This window comes from Gorilla gorilla, chromosome 5 (assembly GCF_029281585.2).
Source record: "Gorilla gorilla gorilla isolate KB3781 chromosome 5, NHGRI_mGorGor1-v2.1_pri, whole genome shotgun sequence".
NCBI lineage: Eukaryota > Metazoa > Chordata > Mammalia > Primates > Hominidae > Gorilla > Gorilla gorilla.
The window spans coordinates 130,366,812-130,388,508 of record NC_073229.2 but is presented as its reverse complement, the minus strand read 5'-3'; the positions used below and the strand labels follow the sequence as shown (position 1 = coordinate 130,388,508).

At 35.0% G+C, this 21,697-nt stretch overlaps 1 protein-coding gene across 2 annotated transcripts in view; it reads left to right on the top strand.

Moving 5' to 3' along the window:
- ATG5 (autophagy related 5) overlaps window positions 1-21,697 on the top strand; it is a 140,991-nt gene that overhangs the window by 106,902 nt on the left and 12,392 nt on the right. For both annotated transcript variants that reach the window (XM_004044467.5, XM_019030082.4), the window contains one exon: window positions 19,115-19,232. In XM_004044467.5, the coding sequence (XP_004044515.1) occupies window positions 19,115-19,232 (118 nt within the window). The remainder of the gene's footprint in view (window positions 1-19,114; window positions 19,233-21,697) is intronic.

The following is a 21,697-nucleotide window of genomic DNA, read 5'->3' as shown; positions in this document are numbered from 1 at the left end:
GTTGATGTTAGAATTTCTTGGAAGAATTGTCAACTCTGATAATGTATGCCAGAGGTAGCCTATACCTTAGAACAGTTAGAACCTTGCTGCTGCTTTAATGATTGATTTCAGTCCTCCCATTTTTCATTGGTTGACATGGGCTTTAGTTTCATAATTTACTGCTGGCATAATACATTCTTGGTAGTTGCAAACTTCAGCTTAGTTCCTGTCCAAAGAATGTTTATTTCTTCAACTTTACTATTGGAAAAAGATCTCTGAGATGCATATTGGTTTCTTTATGTCACTAGTGCATTTTTCTTTCAGTCCCTTTCCATCGTAGAGAATATCGGCATCCAGAATGATGCCCCTTAGGGTGATTATTCAGTCTGCTGACAATTTCGTGGTGTAAGAAAATCTGCTTAATCACTTACCTATTTCCATAGTGAAAACTACCTTCTAATTTTTTTTTCTGTTCTTCTCATAAGTGATTTTCATGTAACATGCCAGAATACACAACACCTGTCTGTTAAGAACAGAATTACTAGGCTTTGATTCTTGGTAGTGGTTCCTTCTTTTGGGTAAATATGAGAGTTGCTTTTGGTCTAATTACTCATACTTTTAAAATAACTATTTGCTAATAATTTTAAGTAGGTAATATATAGGGTTATCATTCAGGAATATTAGAAGAAAAAATCAATTTAAAAATACAAAGACTGATGTCCATCTTTATTTCTAACCTGAGCCTGGGTAATTTTGTTTGACATTTCATATCAGGATATCATACTCATTAATGAACTATACGCCTCAGTTCTTGTGTGTGATGCCTGTTTTTTGGTTTTATTAAATTTTCAAGGTTTTTTGGGATTTTATATTTACTTTTGCTTTGCAGTGCATGCAGATCGTTTGTAATAATTAGTGCTAAGGAGATGATATAAGTACAGTTACGTATTGTTGTGTGCATTGATTATATTGATATTACATATTGATACAGATATTGACATATGCATACTTGAAACTCCTGAAATCTTTAGGCAAGTTGCTTCTTTTGCAGATTGATTATGGTATATTAAAATGTAATTCTCAGCTTAGAAATATAATCTAGCATAAACATTCAGTTGTATCATCTGACTTTGATATCTTGGGAGCATTTTACAGAATATGTTCTGTCTTCAACAGTATGTACTTCTCAATGGTTAGCTTTTTAAAAAAAGGCTGTCAATTTAAAGGAGGGTCAATACTGGTTCAGAGAACCACTGTTATATTGCTTGGAGGGGATAAGCAGGTTGGTAGAGGTCGCTTATCAATGGAATGGTGAGTTTGATTATAATTAAACAAGATTGGATACACATTTGGAAACCGTATTTGAGTAGACCATATGTCTATCTTGGGTGTAATCTTTTCATAAAAGTCACCTGTCTGCATGTATATGTTGTGACACAATTATGTGAACAACATAAAATTATACTAGTTGTGAAATAATGTGAATCCTGAATTCACTGAGTGATTTATATATAGCCATCTGTCGATACCTCTGGGGGATTAGTTCCAGGACCTCCCTGGGTTACCAAATTCTACTGATGTTTGAGAGTCTGATATAAAATGGTGTAGTATTTGCATATAACCTATGCATACCCTCTTGTATACTTTAAATTATCTGTAGATTACTTATAATATTTCATACACATGTACACACTGTGCAAATAGTTGTTATACTGTAGTTAGGGAATGATAACAAGAAAAAAAGCCTGTACATGTTTGGTACAAAAACATTTTCGACCCATGGTTAGTTGAATCTGCAGATGCAGAACCCCTGGATAGGGAGGGCTGACTGTGTTAGATACGTGGCTGAGTTAATGTGCATGAAATTTGGAATAGCCAAACTAATGTATGTTATACTTATTTTTGAACTTCATTTAACCATGTTTTACATCATATTGAACTTTATAACATTTGCAAATAGAAATGACATGAAATATAGAAAATCGACGTATGTTAAGAAACAGCTTGTTTTCAGAGCTGAAGACCCGGAAATCCAATGTAGTACTTACTCTTAACATTTTGTCTAAATTTTCCAAGCATAGATAAGAGGGGAACATAGATTATTTCATAGTTATAAAACAAAAGAATTTATTCTGCTCGTTTAAAATTTGAAAGAAATAATATATTTCAATAGGCCTTTCTGTCCTTGTGGTCTTTCCTCCTTTTCTCTTTTCTTTCCTTCTTCCTTTTTTTCTTTACATTTTCTCCCACTTTTCCTCCCTCATAGAATCCTTCCTTTTCTTTGCTTCAGTAATCTAAAAAGTATTTTTACTACGTAGTAGAGCATTTCCTATTTTAATTTAAGTTTTGAAGTTTTCTTTTAAAAGCAAAGCTTTGCTAAAGGGAAAATACCTGTATTAACTTACATTTAAAGTTTTTTTCATTATGCCGAAGGTAATTATCTGTTACTTCTAAGAAGTAAGTCATATTCTGACTCTGCATACATGTTTAAAGTAACTTAGAATCAGCTTGGGACAATTCTGACGTCTGCTTATGTATTGCAGCATTCATACTCTTCACTAGGTGTTCATTTTAGCTGCAGATGCTTCATATAAAACAGGGTAGAGTGGCTTTCAAAAGGATGTACACATCAAAGTGTAACTTGAACTCTGATTTTTACACTGCTTGAGGAATGCTTAATGGAGTAGAACTAACAAATTTACTTTTTGCCCAACCATTATTTTAGAGTTTTTAGTCCTTTTTACCTACATGCCTTTCTAAGCCATATCACATACAATTGAATAGTTTTGTTGCTTTAGAGTGTTTTTTAAATGTTCACGTTAAATATTGTGATTCATTTTTTCTTTAGTAAGGAAGATTTCATTTAACTGATTTCTGGGGAATGAGGCTGCTGCTTTTGGAGCCTTAAATAAAATTATTTGAATAAAACACCATATTTTAAGTTAGAACACCACACTCTTGCACTCTTTTCTATAGTTTGGTTGATAGTTATTCATGAGGCCATGTTTATCATCTTTTAAGACCTGGTTCTGAAGAGGGATTTAAAATAAGTACAGTGATTATAGCTTGTAACTACAGTATACCCTCTTTTGCTAGTGAATTCTTTGACACAGAATGCTCCTTACTCAACCCCTTACCAAAGTCTCTTTTGCATTTCTCAGATGGATAAATTGTCACCTAAATTACACAAGAAGCACATTAATATTTGATGTATACTATTTTCTTAGAACCCTGTTTAATAATCATCAGTTAAGCCTGCTATATATTAAAATGTTTATACTATTTTAAAACTTCCATTGTGGAAAATAAGCATATAATTTGACTTGATGAATTGGTGGTATTATTATTATCTCAATCTGAAATACTGTTGGGATGTATCAGCCTACTTTGGATTCAATAGACCATTCTCTCTTCAGATATTGTATTCCAAAATTTTGAATTTTTTTGTGGAAATAGGTACTTACATTGTAAATAATAGTTAAGTTCCTAGGACAGGCCATATAAGTAATAGTGAAATAGAACTATAAACTCTAACCTGGATTTATAACATTGTTCTTTTGTAATGCCAGATTCTAATTCAGAAATCTATAAAAGGAAGAGTTCCCTTACTATGGCGTTTCTCTTCCCCATTCAGGTCACAGCAGTGTGGGTGGGAATCCAGAGGTTCCAAGCTAGTGAGGAAGAAAGTGAAGGTGAGGAGTTCTTGGCTACCCCAACTGGTGGCGAGCGTTCTGGAAAAGCTCGCAAACAGTGGACGCAGTGAGTCCACAATGTGGGTAGCAGTTTGTTAGTAAGGACATTTTTAATGGTCCCATATTTGATACTTTTATTTCATATTACTCCTTATAATGAAATTATGTATTTTAGTAAACCTTTTTAAACTAGCATATTGTAATTTCAAAACTTTTCAGCTTCATTTTCAGTATCAGAACATGAATATTAAATGAGTTTTGGTGAACAATTAAGACAATGTTATTTAAATTCCTACAGGTAACTTAAAATCACCATGATGCTATACAATTTTTAAGAAAAAAACTTGTAATTTTTCTGAATTGATAAGGTAGAAATGTATCTCTGATCTTTGTTGTTTTGGGGTTCTTGACTTTAATTTTTTTAAAATTTGTTTTTATGAAATATAATTTTTTTAAAAAAACCCACAAAATGCATAAAACAAACATAAGGTATGATGCATAGGTATAAATCAAATACTGATGAAGTTAGCCATCATCCCAGAATGATTTCCCCTGCCACCCATATGATAACTTTTTTTTTTTTTTTAATAACAGCTTACTTGAAGTATAATCTCAATACTACAGAGGTCACCCTTTTATTTATTTATTTATTTATTTAGAGACATGGTCTGTGTTGCCCAGGCTGGTGTGTATGGTGGCTATTTACAGGTATGATCATAGTGCAGTACAGCCTGGAACTCCTGGCTCAAGTGATCCTCTTGCCTCAGCTTCCGAAGTAGCTAGGACTATAGCCACTATGCTCAGCAAAGGTCACCTTTTAAAGCATGCTATTCATTGGTTTTAGGAGTCACTGAATTCTAAGTTACACAGAGTTGTGCAGCCATTCCCGTGATAAAATATCAGAACATTTTCATCACCCTAAAAAGAAACCCCATGCCCGTTGGCAGTCACTTATATCATTCCCCCTCCCTCCAGCCCTTGGCAACTACTAATTTATTTCTCCCTTCTGGACATTTTATGTAATTAGCATCATATAATATATGGCCTTTTGTGTCTGGCTTCTTTTGCTTGCATATTGTTTTTAAGGTTCATTCATTTTGTAGCATGTATCAATACATCATTCTTTTTATGGCCTAGTAATAGTTGTATGAAGATACCACATTTTGTTTATCAGTTCACCAATTGATAGACATGTGGATTGTCTCCACTTTTTGGCTATTATGAATAAAAGCTGCAGTTAATATTTATGTACAAATGTTTTGGTGAACATATATTTTCATTTCTCTTGGGTAGATACTTAGGAGTAGAGTTGCTGGGTTGCATGGTAATTCCATGTTTAAACCTTTGGGGTATTGTCAGACTGTTTTCCAAAGCATCTGCACCATTTTACATTTCTACCATCAGTGTATGAGGAGGGTTCCAATTTGTCCACATCCTTGCCAACGCTTATTTTCTATAGTTTTAATTACAGCAATCTTAGTGGGTATGAAGGGGTATATCATTTTGGTTTTTGCTCTTTCCTAATGACCAGTGATGCTAAACATCTTTTCATGCATTTAACTAGCCATTCGTATTTCTTAGGAGAATTGTCTTCAAATCCTTTGCTTATTTTAAAATTGACTTCTTTAACTTTTTATTTATAAGTTTTACAAATTCTTTACATATTCTGAATACTGGTCTCTTATCAGATATGGTTTGCAAATATTTTGTCTCATTCTGTGGGATTTATTTTCTTGATGATGTCATTTGAAGAACAAAAGGTTTTAACTTTGATGAAGTCCAGTTTGTCTGTTTTTTTCTTTGGTTGCTTGTATTTTTAGGTTGCCGTATGTAAGAAACCATTTCCTAATCCAAGGTCACGAAGGTTTCCTCTTATATTTTTTTCTAAGAATTTTATAGTTTTACTATATTACCTTTTGAATATATTTTTAATAGTATTCAAGTGCTATTGTTGATCAGATTACGTAAGTAGTGAAATCTGTAAAATATTTATCACTTGCCTTTATTTGCTACTTCTAAAAATTTCAAAATAATTTTTATGAAATTTCCTTTTGATGTTACTTTAGTAGAATAAATTTTTAAAAATTATTTGTGTTAGAAACAAAATAGTAAATATTCCTATGTTATAAACTTTAGCGTTCACCACAGAACCCATAGACCATGCCTTGAGGGGTGAGGGTAGGTGAGGCTCTTTGTAGAGCTCCACTAGCTCCTAGCCCAGGTTTAGAATCACTTTTCCCTGGGTTAGACACTTAACTGGGCATCAAGAGAACAGAATTTCACTTTTGAGGTCAGCACAGCTGCTTTTACTCAGACATTTCTTCTTGCTATTTTGATTTCTTTGTTTATACTAATTAAAAGTGTTTCTTAATTATTTTATGTAAGTACACCAAAAGGATAAAACATGTTCATATGCAGAAGTGCCCTTTGATTCTTCAGAGGAAAATAGTTCATTAATTACATTCTTTTTGTATTAGTCTTTTTAGTGTGGCTTTGGGTAAAATTAGCAAAGATATTTTAAAGCTATTATATATAATGAAATTTAAACTATACTTCCCTTGGTATGATTTTTCAAATATTTTGGGAGAAAATTTTAGAGAATTTACCTAATTATTACTAAAAATATCAATCCTAGCACTTTTATATGAAGCTTCTTTTTTGGCTACTCTACTGATAAGTTCATATAAAAATTTAAAAGCAATACCATTTGTTCTGTAAATGGGCTTATAACAAGCATCAAATTGATCTCGATCCCAAGAAAGGGAAGTAGTACTTCTCTGTACCACACGTTATTCAGTCAAAGGATACGAAGAGGAAACAAAGTGTTGCCCTTATTTGAAGAAAATTTGCCTCAAGTATTTGTATGACAAAGTACATTTGGCACTGTCTAGACAGAATTATAATAAGTATAACAATTTAAATAAGACAAAACATAAACTTCAAACCAGATTGTGGCTATAATTCTGATGGATGCTTTTATTTAATCATAGTATCAATTAAGAAACTTCTCCTTTGGAGATTAAGTGTCCCTGACTATAATAATGACAGCTTTTCAAATGTTAATTATTATTTTTTAGTGTTGTCAAGAATATTAAAAGTGGGCTTCAGACTCTCAACATAAGTACAGAAAGTGCTTATTTTCAACTCTCCTATTTCTCTACGTAAAGGATAAAAGTAGTCTGATAAGTGCTACAGACTCCCACCCACTCCCCTCTCTGTTCCCCCTCTTTCTACCACCAAAAGACTGTTTACTGTAAAGCTCTAAAAGCATTCATTTGGAAATGGTCTGTTCTTTTTATTTAATGAGGTATTGTATATTGTGTATATTCTTAAGCTAATTTTAATGAATCTTCTTTTGAAAACCATGTGATGTAAAATTTGATATGCATGAATATACTTAAGCCAAATATGCATGGGACAGTTGAAGCAGATATCATGTGTCATTGTTGGTAAAGTCTGGCAGCATATCCTGTGTAAACCCCTGTTTTCTTTTTCTTTGTGCCACATAATATTTATTCTAATTAACAAGACTTCAAAGGAAACTGAAGTTAGAATACCAGTTATTTTTTATTCTCTCCTAATGGGTTCTGTAACAACTAAATACTGTTACCTTTCTTGGTTCTACGTTTCACAGTGGTTCAAGAGAGGAATGAAAAGAACTAGTCATTGTTAAGCACTTGTTACATTAGATATTTCATATATCTCATTTAATTATCACATCAGTTGTTCAAAGATAAGTTTTCCTCATTTTTCAGATTCAGAAACAGTACTCCCAAAGGTTGATGTAATTTGCTCTAGATACACAGTACGTTGTTGAGAGTTGGGATTCCAACCAAACCTTTGTTATTTCCACTACATTTGACATTCCAAGCTCTATATGCTATGGCCTTTAGTCCACTTTTCTCTCCTTATCCACTGATTTCTCAGAAGTACCATTATATTCAGTCTGCCCTCTGAATACTCAAATGACTTGATCTCTTTCTCTATTTAAAAAAAAAATATGTATTTCAAGCTGGAAGCTTGAAGACCTTCTATATTCCCTCCGTTATTTTTATCTTCTTTTGAAATTCTCTGCTGTTGTAATATTTTACTTTCTACCACAGTTAGCGTATTTTACTTTGTACCTACTGATATAGCTTCCAACTCTTAGAAAATGAAATTAACCAGTTAGGATTGTTTTGGTTTTGCTCTAAATGCCAGTAAGTCCAGAGTTAAAATTTGTGCTCAAGCTTTGTAATTTTTTTCATAGTGCTTTGTACATATTTCTGTTATCACATAACACTGTATTACAGTTGTTTGCATGTTATTTATCTTTGTATCCATTAGCATAGTGATACCCTGGTAAATGCATAGTAAATATGTAATGAATGAAGATTTCTGATAAAATTTATTCCTGCCTTCTGATCATTACTTAGAGATCCTGCACTTGGGTACTACTATTAAGATAATTCTATCCAGGCTACTTATATGTTAGTAGTAGTAGTCGTTGTTGTTGTACCTATGCTTTTGTTAAACATAGGTAAAACCAAAGCTTTTTTTAAACATGGACAGGAAATAAAAACAATATTCTTTGTTGTAGTTTGTTTATATCATTGTGGTGCCTATTACCACTATTACTCAAATAGCAGCTACTTGATTATCTAAAGTAGTGTACCGTAGTATGCTTGGGGTTTTTTTGTTTTTGCTAAAGATCTATAAGAAAAGTTATATTGCTATTCATCTTTGTCACCATTTCAGCAATGAAGCTTCACTAATATTTATTATGTAATATTTTCAAAAATAGTAAGTTCGGTTCATTATCTCAAAATTGTGTGTCGAGTGAAAATATACTGATTTGATGGCCCTAGTAATTGCCAGTAGGGTTTTTTGAGTTTTGTTTTGTTTTGTTTAATATACGGAGTCTCGCTCTGGGCTCTCGCCCAGGCTGGAGTGCAGTGGGACGGTGTCAGCTCACTGCAACCTCCGCCTCACAGGATCAAGCGATTCTCCTGCCTCAGCCTCCCAAGTAGCTGGGATTACAAGCACCTGCCACAGCGCCCGGCTAATTTTTGTATTTTTGTTAGAGACAGGGGTTCACCGTATTGGCCAGGCTGATCTCGAACTCCTGACCTCAGGTGATCCGCCCGCCTTGGCCTCCCAAAGTGCTGGAATTACAGGCATGAGCCTCTGCACCCAGCCATCCAATAGGGTTTTTAATTTTGGAAGGTAGCTTTTGGGCATGAACAAGCACACTTATAGTTAGTTGTGTTTTATTAGAGTTATAAATTGTAAAATCTAGTTTTTCTAAAATGCCTTTTCAGTTCAATTAATGCTACTTAGAAATTTAGTAATTGTTGTACAAAAATGAGAGCAGTCTTTTTCACTTCTTGATATTTCCAGAGTCCATCCCTTTTCTAGATTTAATTCTTAAATAACACATAGTACTACTTATATAGTTAGGCAAATCTAATTATATTCTTGATTAATCAATAAATGAACTTTGCTAATTCCAGTTATAGTTTAGTATAGCTGATTTTTTAAGCACCTGCAAATATAACAAGTGAAATCCTGTGATATACTTAAGCAACCCTTGTAAATCAAATAAATTTTACTTATAAATGTAGTGAATCACCATCCTGTTTCAAAAGACTTAAAGCACACACACAAAGTAGCTGATGAATAAAAACCTGTTGCTATACCTTGAAAAATACAACATACATAAATTATCAATATAATATTTGTTTCTTCAGCTCAACCAAGAAGACTAGAATGTCCATCTAAGCCTCACTGGAGCAAATGATATTATGCATTCAGTTTACAGGGATTTGGGTCTTTGGGAGATCCTGAGCAGTCTCACTCTGTTGCCCAGGCTGGAGTGCAGTGACATGATCTCAGCTCACTGCAACCTTTGCCTCCCAGGTTCAAGTGAGTCTCCTGCCTCAGCCTCCTGAGTAGCTGGGACTACAGATGCATGCCACCACTCCCGGCTAATTTTTTTTATTTTTAGTAGAGATGAGGTTTCGCCATGTTGGCCAGGCTGGCCTCGAACTCCCGACCTCATGATCCACCCGCCTCAGCCTCCCAAAGTGCTGGGATTACAGGCGTGAGCCACCACGCCCGGCCTGTCCAATCTCTTTTTAAATAAACTTGAGCCCCTTGTCATCGTTACATTCTGCCTGCTGTGTCCGTAGGAGACTCCCCCAGCACCTCCATCCCTGCTTGCCTTTTAATTAAGGCCATTTTAAGTTTTACAACCCAGTGCATTGTGCATCTACTAGGCATCTGTTAAGTTTCACCCCTTTGGTTATTTTATGTTTTTCTCTTTCATAGCTTTTTATCACTTTGTTTCAGTGAATAGAATCTCCTTTTACTCTGATGGCATTCTTCCTCCTCTTTATGGACATTGACTCCACAGTCAGTGAGCCAGATATATACCCTTCTAGCCATAAATGGTCATTTTTAATAAACCAACATTTCTAATAATTCTTAATGTATGTAAATACAATATGTATGACCAAAACAACAAAACTGACACTAGTAATAACATAGTAACAGGGTTGACTACAAGAATAGTATATGTTATTATAATCCTTATTTTTTGACAACTCAATACAGAATACATATTAGAATTCAGTAAAGTTCTGTTGAGAGTCAAGTCACATTTAAAAAGAACAATTATAACACTCATTGAGAATTCACTGTGCTAGACATTGTTCTAAATGCTTTATATGAATTAATTGTATAACCTTCACAAAAAAATCTATGAGGTATATACTGTTAATATCCTCATTTTACAGATGAAACAATTGACACACAAGTAACACAAGAAGGTTTAAGTATTTGACTAGGGTCATACAGGTACTAATTGACAGAGCTAGGATTGGAACCATAAGCTGAATTCATCGTCATCAAGTGCCATCCAGAGCTAGAATATGTGTCTTCTGACTGGCTTTAAATATCATGCTCTTATTACTGTACCAGGCCATAAATTATTTGAAATACTAAGGGTCAGTTTTGGAAATAGATGTTTGTGACTAGGAAATATGAAGAGTAAAAGACTCTAGAGCTTTTCTCACTATAACTGCCATTATTAGTATTTACTTAGACTACATTCATTTTTATACTTTTTAAAGGATTTTCATTATGTGCTTGGTGATTTTAATTCTAATTTTGGTTCTTATAAGATTTATACATTGTAATAATTACCTTTGCTCTGTTATAGTATATATTATCTGCCTTTTAAAGATCTCCAGTATTATAAACATTACTTTTGTTTTGAGCCTTAATTGACTGTGTTCTGGGTTTTTCAGCCAGGATGGAGAAAACATTTCATCAGGATCACCTAAGGGGCTTTTCCTGCTACCTGAGTCTTGAGTCCCCACCTTTCCTCACTCATTTGTGTTGAGAGTCACTGTCCAACCGAGCAACTGTTATTGATGTGAATTTTATTATGGCCTTCAAGTGTGTTAGAGTAGGTTGAAAGGTTAAAAGTCAGTGTTGTAGACTAGTGCTTCTTAAACTTTAAACATGAATCACTTGGAAATCTTGTTAAAATGCGGATTCCAATTCAGGAATTCCAATATGCAGCCTGAGAATCGGCATTTTAATAAGATCCAAGTGATAACCAAGATGCTACAGGTCCTCAGAGCACACTTTGATTAACAAAGCTCTAGACTAGTTGTTTTGAAATTTTGAAAAAATTTTTTATTTTGAGATAATTACAGATTCACATGCAATTGTAAGAAATAATACAGAAAGATCTACATACCCTTCATCTAGTTTCCCCCAATTCTAACATCTTGCATAATTATAGTACAGTATCACAACCAGGAAATTATATTAATATAATCCACAAACCTTACTCAGATTTCCTTAGTTTTACATATACTGTGTGGGTGTATTTAGTTCTATGCAATCTTTATCACATATGTAAATTCACCCTATATTCAAAATATACCCGTTTCAACACAAGGATCTCTTAGGCTACCCTTTTATAGCCACAGCCACCTACCTTACTGCATTTCTTCCCTAACCTCTGACAACTACTAATTTGTTTTCCATTTCTAAAATTTTTGTCATTTCACTAATGTTATATCAGTGGAGTCATGCAGTGTGTAACCTTTTGAGATTGACTTTTTTCACATAACATAACTCCCTCGAGATCTGTCCAAGTTGTTGCATATACCAGTAGTTTGTTCCTTTTTATTGCTGAGTAGTATTCCGTGGGACAGACCTATTACAGTCAGTTTATAAGCATTCACCTGTTTTAATGGGTAGCCCTGGGATTGCTTTCTGTTTTTGACTCTCACGAATAAAACAGCTATGAACGTTCATGTATAAGTTTTTTGGAGAAGACATTTTTACTTCTCTGGGAATATTCAAGAGTATAATTACTTGGTCATATGGTAAGTGCATGTTTAGTTTTGTAAGAAACTGCCATACTCCTTTCCTGAGGGACTGTACTATTTTACATTTGTACCATCAATGTGTGAAGGACTATTTTTCCACATGCGCACCAGCATTTGGTGTTACCACTAATTTTTATTTTGGATATTTTGGTAGTAATATTTTGTAGTAATATCACATTGTGGTTTTAATTTGCATTTCTTTAATGGCTAATGATGTGTGAGATATGTTTTCATATGCTTATTTGCCACCTATATATTCTCTTTGGTAAAATGTCTGTTCATGTCTTTTGCCCATTTTCTAATTGGATTATTTGCTTTTTTTTAAAACTGCTGAATTTTGGGAGTTCTTATATATTATAGACACAAGACCTTTCTCGGAAATATGGTTTGCAAATATTTTCTCCCAGCCCACGGCTTACGTTTTCATTCTCTTCACAGGATCTTTTGCAGAACAAAAGCTTAGCTGTTGTTGTTGTTGTTTAATTTTAATTAAGTCTATTTATTAGTATTCCCTTTTATGGGTCATGCCTTTAGTGTTAAGTTCTAGGCTGATTTTGAAAGTAGTATTAAAATGACTGCCCTTTTTTTTTCCTTGCCATATAGAAAAACATTAAAACGTAAACTTCTGAATTTCATGATTCTGGACTTTTTAGCTTACAAACAACTGAAGAGTAAATGAATGAAATTAAAAGGAAATAAAACCTTGAGTGAACACAGTTTGCATAGTATTAAATTAGACTATGCAATACAGTGTTCTAAAACTAGTGGCCCTGGTGATGGTATGTTTTAAGTTACAAATTGTTATGTGTCAGAATTGTGTTGTGCATTTTATTATCTCAGAAACTCTATAATGTAGGTATTATCTCCATTTATACATATACATATGTGTTTACACATATGTATATATACACATATGTATATATTCCTGTTTTGCAGTTGAAAAAACTGAGGTTCAGGAAAGATAGGTAATTGTGTCCATGGTTCCATAATAAATGACAGAAACAGGACTTGAATCTAATACTCTTTTTTTTTTTTTTGAGACAGAGTCTTGCTCTGTTGCCCAGGCTAGAGTGCAGTGGCGCGATTTCGGCTCACTGCAACCTCCACCACCTGGGTTCAAGCAATTCTCCTGCCTCAGCCTCCCGAGTAGCTGGGATTACAGGCATGTGCCACCATGCCAGACTAGTTTTTGTATTTTTAGTAGAGATCAGGTTTCACTATATTGGCCAGGCTGGTCTTGGACTCCTGACCTCGTGATCCTCCCTCCTCGGCCTCCCAAAGTGCTGGAATTACAGGCATGAGCCACCACCCCCAGCCGAATCTAATACTCTAACAACTGGCTGGCATCTTTTGTTGCAGCATGTAACTGTATATAACTCATAGGACTCAAACCTGATTTAAGTTTGTGATGATCGTGCCTGTTACTCTTAAAGTCCATACATTGTCTGATTTTCAGCTTATAGTAAATCATCATTTCTTGTTTTATCAACGTTAATGTTAATATTGGTTAACCTATTGGCTCTACTGGCTACATTTGAAATAGAGACTTTTTCTTTGCATTTCATTTCTTTCTTTCTTTCTTTCTTTTTTTTTTTTTAAGAGATGAGGTCTCTCTGTGTTGCCCGGGTGAGTCTCAAACTCATGGGCTCAAGCTCTCCTCCCACCTTGGTCTCCTGAAGTGCTGAGATTACAGGCATGAGCCACCATTTACAATATAGCTGTAACACACATTATTTATAAGAATTCTAAGTTTTACACTTGAACTATTTAAGAAAATACATAAGATTTCCTAAAATGTTTATAAGTTTTGTTTTTCTGCTTTTCTTCAATATATCTCTGAGCTATATCAACACCGTAAATTTCCCATATAAGAAAAAATGATTGCTGTATTGGTGAAGGCACATGAGTAGAGGAGAGATGGGAGCAGCCAGCCATTACCACCTCAGTTTTTCATTTCATTTGGTGTTAAGAAATGACTAACATACATTTGAAAAAGTAACAAGGACAGTTTCAAAGGTGACTTACATCATGTTATTTCTCATGAGAGTAATACTGTTTCTTGGAAGTTATTGAAATACTTTGCATATTTACAAATATGTGGCAAGATCAGGTATTGTGGTATATTCCTGTTTGCAGTGGCTTTCTTGTCTGTCAACCTAAGATTTAGATTGCATTGGATATTGTTAGTCTTGTCTAATTTTATGTATACTAAATCAACGTTTACAGCATTCCTATTTGTGGAGATTTAAAAATATTTCTCAGTATAATTTAGTCTTCTTTGCAGAGCTCTACCATAGGGCTAATGAGAGCTGTTGAAAAGTTTGCAGGAATATGTCCTCCATTCCCATTGCCCTTAAGAACCTCTGTACTTGAATGCATGATCTCTCTATGGGAGCTTTTGTTTTAAGGGTAGTTGTCTTAGTCCATTCCATTTGGGCTGCTATACCAAAATATGTTAAGAGTGTGTACTTTTTTTTTTTTTTTTTTTGAGACAGTTTCCCTCTTGTTGCCCAGGCTGGAGTTCAATGGCATGATCTTGACTCACTGCAACCTCTGCCTTCTGGGTTCAAGTGATTCTCCTGCCTCAGCCTCCTGAGTAGCTGGGATTACAGGCGCCCACAACTATGCCCGGCTAATTTTCTGTATTTTTAGTAGAGATGGGGTTTCACCATATTGGCCAGACTGGTCTTAAACTCCTGACCTCAGGTGATCCACCACGCCCAGCCTAGACTGGGTAATTTATAAACAACAGAAAATTATTTCTCACAGTTCTGGAGGCTGGGAAGTCAGAGATGAAGGCTTCAGCAGATTCGGTGTCTGGTGAGGGCTGCTCTCTGCTTCAGAGTTAGCACTGGTTGCTGCGCCCCCACCCCCACCCCCCCAACATGGCAGAAGGGGCAAAAGCCTTACAAGCTCCCTGGGGCCTCTTTTATAAGAGCATTGATCCCATTCTTGAGGACTCTGCCCTCATGACCTAATTACCTCTCAAAGGCTTCACCTCTTAATACTGCCATGATGAGGAATAGGTTTCAGCATGAATTTTGGAGGGACGCATTCAGATGATAGAAGTAACTAACTCCCCAAATTGAGTATTTTTTTGGCGTCCTGATTGACTTAGGTACTTAATTGCTATTTGCTAGCACACTAAATTTTTAAGAATAAGAATATTACGTTTTTAAAGGTACTGTATAATAAATATTAAACAGAAAATGTTCATCAGATTTTTGGTTGGGGTATATTGAGTTTTTGTGTTTTAAAATAAGATTTTCATTAAATGAGAAACAACACTTTGCTGAGCATTTTCTTGTTTTTACCATTCTACAGCGTTTAGCTACACTATGTAATAGCACTGGGGCTTTCTCCCCAGTAAGCAAATACCTCATCATAAAAGATTGTTGAAGGTTATACCTTTATAATACTTGCTCAGATTTGGGAAAGGGTGGAAAAAAAGAGAGATATATAAAAATAACAGGATATTTCTCCAATAGTGAGGTTAGAGAAGAATTTCTGTTTTTTAATATGTAACCAAGACTAGTTGGCCTTTCCTGTTTAGCATTTTTTTCAGGTAATTTTTAATCTTTTAGTTTTAATTATTATGGATACATAATAGTTGCAGTTATTTATGGGGTACATGTAATCTTTTGCTATAAGCATGCAATGTGTAATGATCAAATGAGGATATTCACCACCTCAAGCATTTATTATTTCTTTGTGTTAGAAATATTCCAGGTAATTTCATTATAGCAAAGCCACCTCACATTTCATACACTAATTAGGATATGAATGAGAGCTCCAAATTCTTGAAAATATTCCTTTGACTTTGTTGTTTTCAGGTCGGACTGCGGGAGGTACCTTCTGACTTTTTTCTTTGAGTTGTGGGTACAGTCCTGCTCTCTTCCTTTTCCACTGCACCAGCTCCAGTTGTCTTCACATAAGCTTGCTGTATTCAGTCAGCCTCTCACCAGTCATTCTGATTTTGGTTCATAACCAAGTCACCATACATAGCACTGCTTTCCATTAGTCGTCAGAAAAAACCTTTCACCAACATTACTTCCTTTGCTAAAAAGCATTAAAAGCTTCTTCATGGCCTGAAGATCAAAAACCCTGAGTGAGGGATGGCTATTTTAAATTATCACTATAGTTCCCTATTCATTTCTTTTCTTCTCTGAACTCCTCAACCTTATTATCTTTACACAGTTAATCACTTGATTATGCATGATATTGTTCTTGGTTTCAACTTGTATGAGAAAGTATGGCTTTTTAAATTGAAGGATGTATTAGTCCGTTTTCACTCTGCTTTAAAGAAATATCTGAGACTGGATAATTTATAAAGGCAAAAGGTTTAATTGACTCACAGTTCCGTATGGCTTGTGGGGGCCTCAGGAAACTTAAAATCATGGCAGAAAGGGAAGCAGGCACCTTCACAAGCCAGCAGGAAAGAGAGATGAGAGTGCAGGAAAAACTGCCACTTTTAGAACCATCAGATCTCATGAGAATTATTCACTCAGTATCACGAGAACAACATGAGGAAAACCACCCCTATGACCCAATCACCTCCCTCCCTCGACACATGGGGATTACAGTCCCTCCCTAGACGGATGGGGATTACAATTTGAGATGAGATTTGGATGGAAACACAGAGCCAAAACATCAAAGGATATCAATCATATTTTTAAAAATAATCCCTAAAGAGTTCAAATAGTGAAGAGAATTAAATCATATTCAATGCATATTACCAAGATTTTTTAAAAATTACAATTTATTTTCATACTTGTCACAAACACTCAAATATATTATTGGAGTACTATTTTAAAATACTATGTATTCAGTGAATACATAAGCATAGAATTAGGAAAGGCAGCTCACATGCTTACATGTTTATTTTTTCTACTTATTTTTATTTATTTTTTCATTTTGTATTACACTTTAAGTTCTGGAATACATGTGCAGAATGTGCAGGTTTGTTACGTAGATATACGTGTGCCATGGTGGTTTGCTGCACCCATCAGCCCCTCATCTACGTTAGGTATTTCTCCTAATGCTATCCCTCCCCTAGCCCCCTACTCCCCGACAGGCCTTGGTGTGTGATGTTCCCCTGCCTGTGTCCATGTGTTCTCGTTGTTCAGCTCCCAGTCGTGAGTGAGAACATGAGGTGTTTGGTTTTCTGTTCCTGTGTTAGTTTGCTGAGAATGATAGTTTCCAGCTTCATCCATGTCTATTTCTTTTTAAACCAAATCTCTAACAGTTGTGTCAAATATGTTGAGGTATACCTCTGTCATTAAAAGACAAAAACAAAACCTTGTCTCTAATGCCTGAGTGTTTGAAGTCATATTCTTATAAAATATGAGGCAGCCTGGGCAACATAGTGAGACCCCCCTCTACAAAAAAGTAAAAAAATTAGCTGAGCATGGTGGCTCACACCTGTAGTCCCAGCTACTCTGGAGGCTTAAGTGGAGGATTGCAACTTGGGGGTTGCACCACTGCAGTTCAGCCTGGGTGACAGAGTGAAACCTTGTCTCAAGAAACAAGCAAACAAAAAATATGTATGTATGGCATTTCTCTGTTCTTGTTAAGTTTTAGTGATTTTTCATCTCAGAAAGCTTAAAATTTACCATCTTAAAGTGAAATAACCGTTAAGAGGGAGAGAGGAGGTAAAAATGCTTTTATTCTGTTTAAGATTTATTTATTTACTCTGTGGTTGGCAAAGTTGCTCATTTATTTCCACAGCAAACTCAAGAGATATGGAATGTCCCAAATTAACAGATAAAGGAAACTGGGTGCAAGATCATAGATCTTGCAAACAGTGGTGCTCTTCATAGACACTGGCTCATTTCAGAGCCTCTGTACTCTGTCATGATAAAGCCTCCATCATCACTAAGGAAATTTAGTAAATGAAACAATTTTAAGAGTAAAACAATGAGATTATTAGCAATAAATTATGATGTAGTGCTGCTAACAGTTTTTGTCAGATGAAATGGCTGGATCTGCTATTTTGGAAATTGTGAAACCTATCGAAAAGTTGAAATAATGAAACTACTAAAATCATACACCCTCTACCTAGATTCACCATTACTTAATATTTTTTTATTTTTGCTTTGTCTTCACACACACACACATTCTCTGTCTCTCTCTTTCTCTCTCTCTGTGTCTCTCTCTCAACCATTAGATGGTTAAGTTTTGGGGCCAGGAGCGGTTGGCTCATGCCTGTAACCCTAACACTCTGGGAGGCTGAAGCCGGCGGATTGCCTGAGCTCAGGAGTTTGAGACCAGCCTGGGCAACATGGTGAAACCCCATCTCTAGTAAAAATACAAAAAGTTAGCTGGACATGGTGGCGCACTCCTGTAGTCCCAGCTACTTGGGAGGCTGAGCCATGAGAATCACTTGAACCTGGAAAGCAGAGGTTGCAGTGAGCTGAGATCATGCCACTGCACTCCAGCTGGGGTGACAGAGTGAGACTCTGTCTCCAAAAAAAAGAAAAAGAAGATTAAGTTTTGGATATCATGGCACTTCTTTCCTAAACACTTGAACAATGAATTTCTTAAAAATAAGGATTGTCCTTATTGTACCTAAGAAATTTGACATTAACTCGATAATATTATCAGTTGTCCATTCTGTATTTCCCCATTTATCCCAAAACTGTGTTTCATAGTTGGATTTCTAAAAAATGTCCTTCTTCAATTTAGTATTCAGCCAGGGTTTATGTTTTGCATTTGCTTTGTTAGTTTCTTTTAGAGATACTGAGAAAAAATGCTTTTGTTGGTATCTTTTTGTGTTGTTTGCTTTTTAATGTCTTTAAGTTTTTGAAGGGTCCCAGCCAATTATCTTTAGAATGTCCCACCCAACTTTGGATTTGTCTGTTTCCTCAGAATTAGATTTACCTGAATTTATCATGTTAAACATTTTTCACAGTGATGCCACATCTGTGATGTTGTGTAATTCTGCTAACACCGTATCAAAAGGCACCTAATGCCAACATAAAGTTTATGATATATAAATTTGTAATTGGCAGCAACAAAGACTTAATTGCTTGAATCATTTTTTCATTTTTCAAATAGACAACGACTGAAAGACCTTTCATTCAGAAGCTGTTTCGTCCTGTGGCTGCAGATGGACAGTTGCACACACTAGGAGATCTCCTCAAAGAAGTTTGTCCTTCTGCTATTGATCCTGAAGGTAATACAATCAGCAACATTAAAACATTTCTTTCATTTTCTGTTACTGAAGTAAAATAAGCATTCCACATTTATAAACAACAGGTTATTTCAGGAAGATATTTTCATATCTTATAGCGAAAAGTCTTTTCAAACAGAAGCACCTAATATTTAATATATATTTTGTAAATTATTGACTAACAAAATGATGACTCGACTCTCTGGCAAAATAAAATACAGTTTTTAAATCATCCTGTTAGTGTATCTCTGGTACTCTGGTTTTTAATTTATGGATTCAGTTCTGATAAATACTACTTTTAATCTTGCATTTTGTTTATTAACTTTAAAGAAGTCAGAAATGGTAAAAATAATTTTCTCATTTTTGATATTTGAAAGTTGATACTACTGAATAATGGATGAGTATTTTATTTGAATTTTCTACTACTTTCTACTTTTTCAGTTAACCTTTTTCTTTTAGGCTTTGACAATCTACAAGTTCATTCAAAAACTTGACCTGTTTCATGGCGCTAATTTTGTAACTTAGGTTAAGGCTGTTTTCCTGCAAGCAAGGGACAAATTTTAAAATTTCTGAATTCTGTTTTTCTTTATTACAACATAAAGAACACCAAGAAAATGCAGAAAACAATAAAACTGCCCATAATCCATTAACTGATAGAGACCACTGTTGAGACACACACACACACACACACACACACACACACACACACATATACACTTGAATACTTGAGATATACATATGTGTATAATACATACACATTGGCCCTTCATATCCATGGGCTCCCATCATGCCCACAGCAGATAAAAAACATTTGGGAAAGAAAGTGGATGATTATGTCTGTACTGAAGATAAACAGACTTTTTTTTCTTGTTATTATTCCCTAACAATACAGTACAAGTATTTATATAGATTTACATTGCATTAAATATTACAAGTAATCTAGAGATGAATGATTTAAAGCACACATGTGCATAAGTTATATGCAAATATTATGCCATTCTATATAAGCGACTTGAGCATGGGTGGATTTTGGTATCCTCAGGGATCCTTGAACCAATCCTTCATGAATACCAAGTGACCACCTTGTGTGTGTGTGTGTGTGTGTGTGTGTGTATGTGTAAAATGTCCTGCTGCTCTTGAATCCCAGCCCTATTAATGCTTACTAAACTATAGGGGAAATTTTCAGTGGCATATTACTGTATTGACATAAAAATTGCATAGAGTTGGTCAGGTGTGGTGGCTCACGCCTGTAATTCTAGCACTTTGGGAGGCCAAGGCAGGTGGATCACGAGGTCAGGAGATCGAGACCATCCTGGCTAACATGGTGAAACCCCGTCTCTACTAAAAAATACAAAAAAAAAAAATTAGCTGGGCGTGGTGGCGGGCGCCTGTAGTTCCAGCTACTTGGGAGGCTGAGGTAGGAGAATGACGTGAACCCACAAGGCGGAGCTTGCAGTGAGCCAAGATCGCGCCACTGCACTCCAGCCTTGGTGACAGAGCGAGACTCCGTCTCAAAAAAAAAAAAATTGCAGAGTTGTATTTATTATATAATAGAAATTTTTTAAAAAAAACTTTAAATCCATGAAGGAAACAGGTAATGCATTAGTATATATGAAGGTAATACTTTAACAGATAATGCTTGTTTCTTACGAATGTATTCTGAATTGGAGGAATGCAGGATTACTTGCATGACATATACCACACAGTTCATGAAGCATTTTGCATCTAAGGAAATAGTTTGCCTAAGTAGTAGAATTAGGAACAGTGGGTTTGGTGGTAATGTTGTGGTATTCCAGCCTAAATGACTAAGCAAAGAATATGGAGCCCAAAATATGTGTCATTCAGCCTGAGAATATTGCGATTTTCCTTAGTCAAGTATGCTTGCTTATACTAGCATTCCTACATGTATGTAATGCTTTAAAAATGAACAGAGGTTCATTAGGAAGGGGAAGGGCACCTACAATAATACTGTCAGAACGAATGCCAGAAGGGATTGAAGGAAGAGACCACTGACTACTACCCAAAACTATTAAAACTGAACAGGATTTAAGAGGTTATAAATACATTTTATAAAGTCTTCCTTGAACTTTACTAGCCTTTATAGTAAGGTTTCTGATGATGTCTTACACACATCCATGTATCTCTAGTGCTAGGGTAAATGTTTGCCAAACAATCCAGTTACTGAATTCTTTCTATCATTACCATGAAACATATTATTTACGATCATTAAATCATGGAGCAATTAACATTAAGTTGATTATAATACTATCTTAGACTCCTAATCCATCTTTACTACTGTGTAATTTTAGCTTTCAATAAGAGTTTTAGTTAAATAATTTTTTTATAATTTAATGATTTTTTAGTAAATTTATAGAGTTGTGCAACCATCACCACAATTTGATTTTTAGAACATTTCCATCTCCTTGTACTTACTTGTAGCTAATCTCTGCTCCACTGCCAGCTATAAA